Raw genomic sequence first — 9,665 nt, 5'->3', positions numbered from 1 at the left:
TCCGCTCCTGTAGGAAATAACCCCTGCTGAAGAGGCATGTGTGGCACTGGAGGGTACCCTTGAGTGGGTTGGAGCCTTTCTGTCTGCCAGCCACACCTGGGCATGGGCACAGGGCAACTGGGGAGCTGCAAGGAGAGGGACCCCCCCCCGCCTTCTCTCCCGCTTCCTTACTTCATACTTCTGGATTTCCCCGTGCAGCCTCTCGATGTTGCCCAGGGTCTCTGAGATCTTTGGCTCCAAGCTACTGGGGTCCCCCATCTGGGGGGTCTTCTGATAGACATCCTTCATCTTATTTAAGGCATCCCTGGAAGGAGGGAGGTAATGGGTGGGTGGGAGAGAAAGAGAGAGAGCTGGTTACTGTGACAGGACTTTGTGCCTTCCAGAAAGCAGGGAGAAAACACGTGCGCAAAAGCCTGGGTATCTGGGGTGAATCCATACTCATTAACCCAAAATAAGGACGGGAGCATCGTTGACTAGCAGCTCCTTCAACTACTCTGGTTTGCAGAGCGAAGTTCGAGTCCAGGCCGGGAACAAAGTTCTATTCAGAGTGCAAGATTTCGGGTGCATGCGCACTTCTTCAGACAAAACGGGAAGTATGTGTTGCACACAAAAGCTTACACTTTGAATAAGACTACGTTGTGCATTGAGCCCGAGTCGTCCCCGAACTCGTACCTGGGTCTGGTTGAGCTCGTTTCCCCTGAACAATAGCTGGCTAGGATCCTGGAGCAGACCAATAGAGAAAGAGTGTTATGTAAATAGCCTATCGTTGGGATTGGGGTGTGATGATCGCATGCTTATAAACAGGGCAGCTGCCCTGGAGAGCGTCCTTGTAATGTTCCTGAAATCTCACTTCATAAATGTTGAGCTGTTCACTGTACAGTGGCCAGAGCAGTGTTCCCTCTAAGCTGAATTACTGTGAGCCGGCTCACAGTTTTTTAGCCTCCGGCTCGCACGTTTTTGTCTTTGCTCGGGAAGAGTAGCTCCAGAGCAAACTCATTGATGCAGCAGCCGAATCGCTCGCTCACCACTTTCATGCCAGCAGCTCACAAAGTAGGATTTGTGCTCACAAGACTCCACAGCTTAGAGGGAGCCTCGGTCCAGAACCCATTATGTAACACTCTGTTGGTCTCAAAGGTGCCGCTGGACTCAAAGTTTCTTTTGCTGCTTCTGACCAAAATGGTGGCCCACCTGAGTCTACTCTGGTTTGTGTTGTCTGTCCCCCTCATCGAGCTGACGGGAAACATGCAGGACCGATCCTCACTTCCTCGCGAAAAGGCTTGATACAACCAATCACTTATATAGAAAGACGTCCTTTTCTCCCATTCTCACAACACAAGAACTCCTTGTGGGCACTCCACGAAATGGCTGAGCGGTCGGGTTAGAACGGATAAAAGGAAGTCCTTCTTCACCCAAAGAGTGATTAACACATGGAACTCACTGCCACAAGAGGTGGCGACGGCTACAAGCATGGACGGCTTCAAGAGGGAATTAGATAAGCATGTGGAGCAGTGGTCCATCGGTGGCTATTAGCCACAAGGTATAGATAGGAACTCTCAGGCTGGGTCAAGGGATGCTCTGTATTCTTGGTGCTTGGGGTGGGGGACAACAGTGGGAGGGCTCCTGAAGTTCTGGCCCCACTGCTGGACCTCCTGATGGCACCTGGTATTTTTGGCCACTCTGTGACACAGAGTGTTGGACTGGATGGGCCACTGGCCTGATCCAGCATTGGCTTCTCTTATGTCCTTATATAGACAGATGGAGAGGACCACAACAATCAAAGGCCATCAGCCAATTATTGCTTCATGCCATCTACCCAGGCTAGCCCGATCTCGTCAGGTCCTGGGCAGCTAAGCAGGGTCGGCCCTGGTTAGTACTTGGATGGGAGACCACCAAGGAAGCCCAGGACTGATACGCAGAGGCAAGCTATGGCGAGCTACGTCTGAACATCTCTTGCCCTGGAAATCCCATGAGGCCACCACAAGCCGGCTGTGACGTATTGGGACTTTCTACCACCACCACCGCCAGTGAACACGCTGCCCTCTTTTTTTGCTTTCCCCCCCGCCGGACCACATGTGTTCTCAAGCTGGGAAAGGCTGGACGGGATCTTCCTCTACCTGCTGGCCAAGGTGCATGGGAGAGCCGTACTTCAGGCCAGTAAAACAGGGAGGGGAGCTGTTTGGGTGGAGAATATTCTGTAAAGTGCTGGTGTTGTTTCATACTAGCATAACTTATTGAAAGGGCAAGGATGTGTCTGTTACCCTCAAGCTTTAACTGTGGATTCTGAAAGACCCGCATTTTGAAACCTGTTTTAAAAAGCAGCACAAAATTAATTTGGCTCATTTGAAGTCTCTGGGCTCCTCCTCGTTCTCAGTTTTGTCACTTGTGTGTCCCTATCGCTTTGGTTTTTTTTTTCTTTTTCACATGAAATTTGCTCCCTCTAGTGGGCGAATCAATATTACATCGCCGTTCATCCAGGATATATCTCCCTGTAGGTTTTTATGCAGGAAATACTGAGATGGAATACCAAATCAACCACTAGAGGGAGCAAAATATGTGTGAAAAAGCAAAAAAAAAAAAAATCAAATAAATCGGGACACACAAATGAGAAAAACAAGAAAGCGGAAGAGCCCTCTTTCCGGAAGCTCAACCCGAAAGAATCTTGGGTTGGCTTTCTGTCTCTTACCTCTGATCGAGTTCCTTCTGCAGCTCCCGGTTCCTTTCTTCGATCTTCTGCTGCAGCTTTTTCCTCCTCTGCTCCGGAGGCAGGTGGCTGAAGTCTTCCGTGATCACAGTCTGGCAGCGGAGAAAGAAGCACACCTCAGTCTCCCGTGTCCCACACAACCACATTCCTGCCTCGCTCCAATGGTGCTTCACCAACCAGTCGAATCCGACTCTAGGGTTGCGGTGCTCATCTCCGTTTCAAAGCCGAAGAGCCAGCGCTGTCCGAAGACGTTTCCGTGGCCATGTGGCCGGCGTGACTAAACACCAAGGCGCACGGAACGCTGTGACCTTCCCACCGAAGTGGTACCTATTTATCTACTTGCAATTTCTTGCTTTCGAACCGCTAGGTTGGCAGGAGAAGTGACATGACATCACTGTGTAAGGTTCCAAATGATTCTTAGAAGGGCAAAAATGCTGTAAAGCCCAGGCGAGCCCGATCTCATCAGATTTTGGAAGCTAATAAGGGTCGGCCCTGGTTAGTACTCGGATGGGAGACCGCCAAGGAAGTCCAGGGTTGCTACGCAGAGGCAGGCAATGGCAATCAGCTCTGAACGTCTCTTGCCTTGACGTGGACAGCCCAGGCTGTCCCAATCTCATCAAATTTTGGAAGCTAATAAGGGTCAGCCCTGGTTCGTTCTTGGATGGGAGACCACCAAGGAAGCCCAGGGTTGCTACGCAGAGGCAGGCAATGGCAATCAGCTCTGAACGTCTCTTGCCTTGACGTGGACAGCCCAGGCTGTCCCAATCTCATCAAATTTTGGAAGCTAATAAGGGTCAGCCCTGGTTCGTTCTTGGATGGGAGACCACCAAGGAAGCCCAGGGTTGCTACGCAGAGGCAGGCAAGGGCAAACCACCACTGAACATCTGTTGCCTTGACCTGGGTGGCCCAGGCTAGCCTGGTCTCATCACATCTCAGAAGGTAAGAAGGGTCAACCCTGGTTAGTACTCGGATGGGAGACCACCACGGAAGTCCAGGGTTGCTATGCAGAGGCAGGCCATGGCAAACCACCTGTTTGTCTCTTACCTGGAGGGCCCAGGCTAGGGCAATCTTGTCAGATCTCAGAAGCTAATAAGGGTCAACCCTGGTTCGTTCTTGGTTGGGAGACCGCCAAGGAAGCCCAGAGTTGCTACGCAGAGGCAGGCAAGGGCAAACCACCACTGAACATCTGTTGCCTTGACCTGGATGGCCCAGGCCAGGCCGATCTCATCACATCTCAGAAGAAGGGTCAACCCTGGTTAGTACTCGGATGGGGGACCACCACGGAAGTCCAGGGTTGCTATGCAGAGGCAGGCAGTGGCAAACCACCTCTGTTTGTCTCTTACCTGGATGGTCCAGGCTAGGGCAGTCTCGTCAGATCTCAGATGCTAAGCAGGGTCGGCCCTGGTTAGTCCTTGGAGGGGAGACCACCAAGGAAGTCCAGGGTTGCTACGCAGAGGCAGGCAAGGGCAAGCAGCCTCTGAACCTCTCTTGCCTTGACCTCAATGGCCCAGGCTGCCCTGATCTCGTCAGTTCTCAGAAGCTAAGCAGGGTCGACCCTGGTTACTACTTGGATGGGAGACCACCAAGGAAGTCCAGGGTTGCTATGCAGAGGCAGGCAAAGGGCACCCCACCTCTGTTTGCCTGACGGCACCGTGCCCGCCCAGGGGGCCCTTTCTGAACACACAGACACAGGATGCCGGAAGAGAAGGTGCCACACTTACCCCCCGTCGGAGGCTGCGGAAAGACGTGATGCGGGGTTTGACAGTCTTATTGATCTCGTTCAAACAGTAAGACAGGGGGTCGCGGGTGAATTTGGGGGACGGAGGTCCATTGATGGCGGACGAGGAGGGGGAAGGGGACGAGGAGGAGGGGCAGTTTGAGGGGGAGAGGGGTGGGGGAGGGAGCTGGCGACGGACAAGGGACAGGGGCGAGAAACGGACAAAAACAAACACACACACACAGACAGAGAAAACTCGGTAAGAAAATAAAAAGGCACGTACACAAAACCACCACCCGAAAAACACGAGAAACAGGGGAGCTGACAGTACATTCCACTCATATTGTACATGGTTATGGTGGAAAGCGACCAGCTGGCCGAAACAACTTGTTAACTATTTGCCCCGACGTTGCGACGCCGGAGACTACTCCGTGCTCACGCTTTTCCCCGCTTCCCTCCCAACCAGGCAACATCAAACCCAGGCGGCCAATGTAAGAAGAATGCACTGTAAACAAAATCAAGATACATGGGGGGACGGGACGATGGGGGGGAGAAGCACAAGATGCAGAGCGACACCTCGCCAGCAGGAGGCGGAAGAGAAAGAGAGGCATGCAGAGAAGCAGAGCTGGCTTGGGGGGGGGTCTGAAGGGTGCAAGGAGCTCATTCCAACACATCCTCTGACACGCCCCAAACCCGCCAACCTCTAATCCCTGGGCGGGAATCCCTTGGTGGGGAGGGCGGGGAAGAAGGCTAAGATCTCCCTTAATCTAATTGCGACCAACAGGGACGGGTTGCAGTGTTAGTAGCGAGAGAAGAGCCGTTTTGAGGAGCCTCTACTTGGCATGCAAAAGATCCCGGGTTCAGTCCCCAGCATTTCCCGTTAAAAGAACCAGGCAGAAGGTGATGGGAAAGACATCTGCCTGAGACCCTGACTTAGTGGCAGAGCCTCTGCTTGGCCTGCAGGAGGTAGGATCAATCCTCAGCATCTCCAATTAAAAAGGACCAGGCAGGAGGTGATGGGGAAGACCTTGACCTGAGACCCTGGCTCAGTGGCAGAGCCTCTGCTTGGCATGTAGAAGGTCCCGTGTTCAATCCCCGGCATCTCCAGTTAAAAAGGACTAGGCAGGAGGTGACGTGAAAGACCTCCGCCTGAGTCCCTGCAGAGCTGTAAAGAGGGGCCGTGGCTCAGTGGTAGAGCATCTGTTTGGCATGCAGGAGGTCCCAGGTTCAATCCCCGGCATCTCCAGTTAAAAAGGACCAGGCAGGAGTGGATGTGAAAGACCTCCACCCGAAACCCTGGAGAGCTGTAAAGAGGGGCTGGGGCTCAGTGGTAGAACATCTGCTTGGCATGCAGAAGGTCCCAGGATCAATCCTCAGCATCTCCAATTAAAAAGGACCAGGCAGGAGGTGATGGGAAAGACCTCCACCTGACACAGAGTGTTGGACTGGATGGGCCTTTGGCCTGATCCAACACTAGCTTCTCTTATGTCTGGGGCAATGATGCTCTGTATCTTTGGTGCTTGGGGGAGCACAGTGGGAGGGCTTCTGGAGTTCTGGCCCCACTAGGGGATCTCCTGATGGCCCCTGGGTTTTGGCCACTGTGTGACACAGGGTGTTGGACTGGATGGGACTTTGGCCTGATCCGACATTGGCTTCTCTTATGTTCTTATGTTCATTCTTTACAGTTTTCTGTTTCTCCAAAAGAACATGGCAATGTCTCTCCCTTCCCCTCTTTCGGCATCACAGCCACCCTGGAAGGTTAAGATTCGGCTGCAAGGGCCCAGCTAGACGTTACACGTAATGCGAGTCCACCGTGGGGACCTACAGGCAGATGGCACTCGCAAGTTGCCCGTGGAAACCCGCTTCAAAGTTGCTCCAGGGGCCCGATTATGATGGGGGCTTGGGGGGCGGGGGGCTTCAGCCTTTCTCCCCGCACCATCTTCCCGCTCTGAAACAGCTGTGGGGGGCATTGAGTTCCCACGGGGAATCTGTCGCTGCCATCTGTCCGCAAGTCCCCGTGGGGGACTCGTGTTACATGCAACGTTTGGCTTGAGTCTCTGTCCCACCTACTGGTTACCCACGTGTGTATTTGTGTTTTTGTGTGTGTGTGTGGGGGGTGCTCGGCTTAAAGACATGCTCATCGCAGACCTCTCGCTCTAGCCTCTCTCACAGATTGTCGCCACTACATGGTGAGGAAAGGGAGAGGTCAGGCCCAGCCTCGGAATGAAGTTGGTGTGGCAGTGTGACTAAGAGACCGCACAAAGGACGGATTAATGTCTGGGTGGGACCCTGCCTCTCCCGCGGCCTCACCCCTCTGCTCAGTTCCTCACCCGCAATTCAAGGATAATAATAACAATAATACTCGTCCACTTTACAGCCCTGCCCTAAAGAATTGAGATTCACGCAGTGGCTCTTCTGAGCACCGTTTCTCAAAGTGGCAACCGGCCCCGTGTTCCAGGGAAGAAGAAGAGGAGGAGGAGGAGATTGGATTTATACCCTGCTGCCCTTCACTACCCAAGGGAGTCTCAGAGCGGCTTACAGACTCCTTTCCCTTCCCCTCCCCACAACAGATACCCTGTGAGGTAGGTGGGTTAGGGTTAGGCTGAGAGAGCTCTTGACAGAAACGGCTCTTTTTCAAGAACAGCTCTTGTCAGAACTGTGACTTGCCCAAGGTCATCCAGCCAGGTGCAAGTGGAGGAGTGGGGAATCAAACCCGGTTCTCCCAGATTAGAGTCCGCACACTTAACCACGACACCAAACTGGAATCCATTAAGAAGAGAAGATTGGATTTATACCCCGCCCTTCACTACCCAGAGGAGTCTCAGAGTGGCTTAGAAGAGAAGAAGAAGAGAAGAGATTGGATTTATACCCCGCCCTTCACTCGGAGTCTCAGAGCGGCTTACAAACTCCTTTCCCTCCCCCTCCCTTCTCTTCTTCTCTTCTTCTTCTTCTTTCCCTTCCCCTCCCCACAACAGGCACCCTGTGAGGGAGGTGGGGCTGAGAGAGCTCTTGACAGAAACGGCTCTTTCTCAAGGACAGCTCTTGTCAGAACTGTGGCTTGCCCAAGGTCATCCAGCAGCTGCGAGTGGAGGAGTGGGGAATCAAACCCCGTTCTCCCAGATTAGAGTCCACACATTTCACCACGACACCAAATTGGCAAAGCCCTTGTCTGGCGGGTCCCGTCCGTGGCTGGAAGGCGGTTCCCACCTTGCAACAGCCACCGCTGGAGGAATGGCTAAGCTGTGAGCTTCCCTGCGGTGTAGGCCTCATGCCGAGGACGGACGTAAATGTGGCTCTTTTGGGGTAATCGCAAATGTGCGCCCTTGCCTGGATTGGACCAGGCTGGCCCGATCTCACCAGATCTCAGAAGCTAAGCAGGGGTGGTCTTGGTGACTCCTTGGATGGGAGACAAACCAGGAAGTCCGGGGTCGCTCTGCAGAGGCAGGCAAGGGCAAACCCACCTCTGAATGTCTCTTGCCTTGAAAACCCTACGAGGTCGCCATAAGCTGGCTATGACCTGACAGCGCTTTCCGCCACCACCAATCTATCAGTCCTGACCCAAACAGGCCAAGTTAGCTGGATCTTGTCCACTCTAGGAAGCTAGCTTGGGTCAACCCTGATTAACATTTGGATGGAAGTCCAGGGTTGCTACGCAGAGGCAGGCGAGGGCAAATCCACCTTGGAACATCTCTTGCTTTGACCGGAATGGCCCAAGCTGGCCCGATCTCGGAAGCGAAGCAGGGTCGGCCCTGCCTCATTCTTGGGTGGGAGCCCACCCAGAAAGACCAGGGATGCTACGCAGAGGCAGGTAGTGGCTGACTACCAGTGTTCCCTCTAAGCTGAGTTAGTGTGAGCTAGCTCACAGTTTTTTAGCCTCCGGCTCACGCATTTTTGTCTCGACTCAGGAAGGAGGGCTCCAGAGCAAACTACTTTATGCAGAAGCCAAATTGCTCACTCACAACTTTAATGCCAGTAGCTCACAAAGCAGAAATGTTGCTCATAAGACTCCACATTAGAGGGAACATTGACCACCCTCTGAACATCCTCTTGCCTTGAAAACCCTGTGGGGTCACCATAAATCAGCTGCAAATGTGGCCCTCCACGAGCCGCAGAGCTAGTATCACGGCTGTAAAGATTACGGGGGTGATGTAACCAATGTTCCCTCTAAGCTGTGGAGTCTTGTGAGCAAATATTCTACTTTTGTGAGCTACTGGCATTAAAGCGGTGAGCGAGCGATTTGGCTACTGCAATTTGGCTACGGCATAAATGAGTTTGCTCTGGAGCCATCCTTCCTGAGCTGAGACAAAAATGTGTGAGCCAGAGGCTAAAAAACTGTGATACACTTCCATACAAATGCCACTGATTTACGGCTGCTGCTACCAAACATGTTCCAAGGGGGCAGGTGCTTGAAAACTCCACGGCATATTTTGAACTTCCTATTCTACCTTATTCTTACCCCCTAAAACATCTCTATCACCTCTCCCGCCTCTGAATAATGAACAAGAAGCTTCAGAAGAAAAAAACCCTGGATTTATACCCCGCCCTTCACTCCCCAAAGGAGTCTCAGAGCAGCTTACAATCTCCTTTCCCTCCCCCTCCCCACAACAGAGGTAGGTGGAGCTGAGAGAGCTCTTTCGAGGACTGCCCTTGAGAGAACAGCTCTGAGAGAACTTGTGACTGACCCAAGGTCACACCAGCAGCTGCACGTGGAGGAGTGGGGAAATCAAAACTGGCTTTCCAAAACTAGAGTCTGCTGCTCTTAACCACTACACCAAACTGGCTGTGGGGCTGTAGGTTGGGCTGAGAGAGCTCTCTCAAGAACTGCCTGTGAGAGAACAGCTCCTGGAGAACTTGTGACTGACCCAAGGTCACACCAGCAGCTGCACGTGGAGGAGTGGGGAAATCAAAACTGGCTTTCCGAAACTAGAGTCTGCTGCTCTTAACCACTACACCAAACTGGCTATGGGGCTGTAGATTGGGCTGAGAGAGCTCTCTCAAGAACTGCCTGTGAGAGAACAGCTCCCGGAGAACTTGTGACTGACCCAAGGTCACACCAGCAGCTGCACGTGGAGGAGTGGGGGAATCAAAACTGGCTTTCCAAAACTAGAGTCCACGCTCCTAACCACTACACCAAACTGGCTCATCTTAAGAACATAACATAAGAACATAAGAGATGCCAATGTTGGATCAGGCCAAAGGCCCATCCAGTCCAACACTCTGTATCACACAGTGGCCAGAAATACCAGT

The 9,665-nt window shown here is 52.8% G+C and overlaps 1 protein-coding gene across 1 annotated transcript in view; it reads right to left on the bottom strand.

The window, feature by feature from the left end:
• Positions 1 to 171: 171 nt before the first annotated feature.
• Positions 172 to 9,665, bottom strand: part of TRIP10 (thyroid hormone receptor interactor 10) — a gene marked incomplete at both ends in the record, with an annotated part of 27,622 nt that continues 18,128 nt past the window's right edge. The window contains 4 exons of the mRNA XM_015416580.1: positions 172 to 304; positions 2,684 to 2,793; positions 4,423 to 4,605; positions 8,864 to 8,877. Coding sequence (XP_015272066.1) covers positions 172 to 304; positions 2,684 to 2,793; positions 4,423 to 4,605; positions 8,864 to 8,877 — 440 coding nt within the window. The remainder of the gene's footprint in view (positions 305 to 2,683; positions 2,794 to 4,422; positions 4,606 to 8,863; positions 8,878 to 9,665) is intronic.

This window comes from Gekko japonicus, unplaced genomic scaffold, assembly GCF_001447785.1.
Source record: "Gekko japonicus isolate JY-2015 unplaced genomic scaffold, Gekko_japonicus_V1.1 scaffold3904, whole genome shotgun sequence".
Taxonomy (NCBI): Eukaryota; Metazoa; Chordata; class Lepidosauria; order Squamata; family Gekkonidae; genus Gekko; species Gekko japonicus.
The sequence above is the reverse complement of the archived record's forward strand: the minus strand, read 5'-3'. Positions and strand labels throughout refer to the sequence as shown.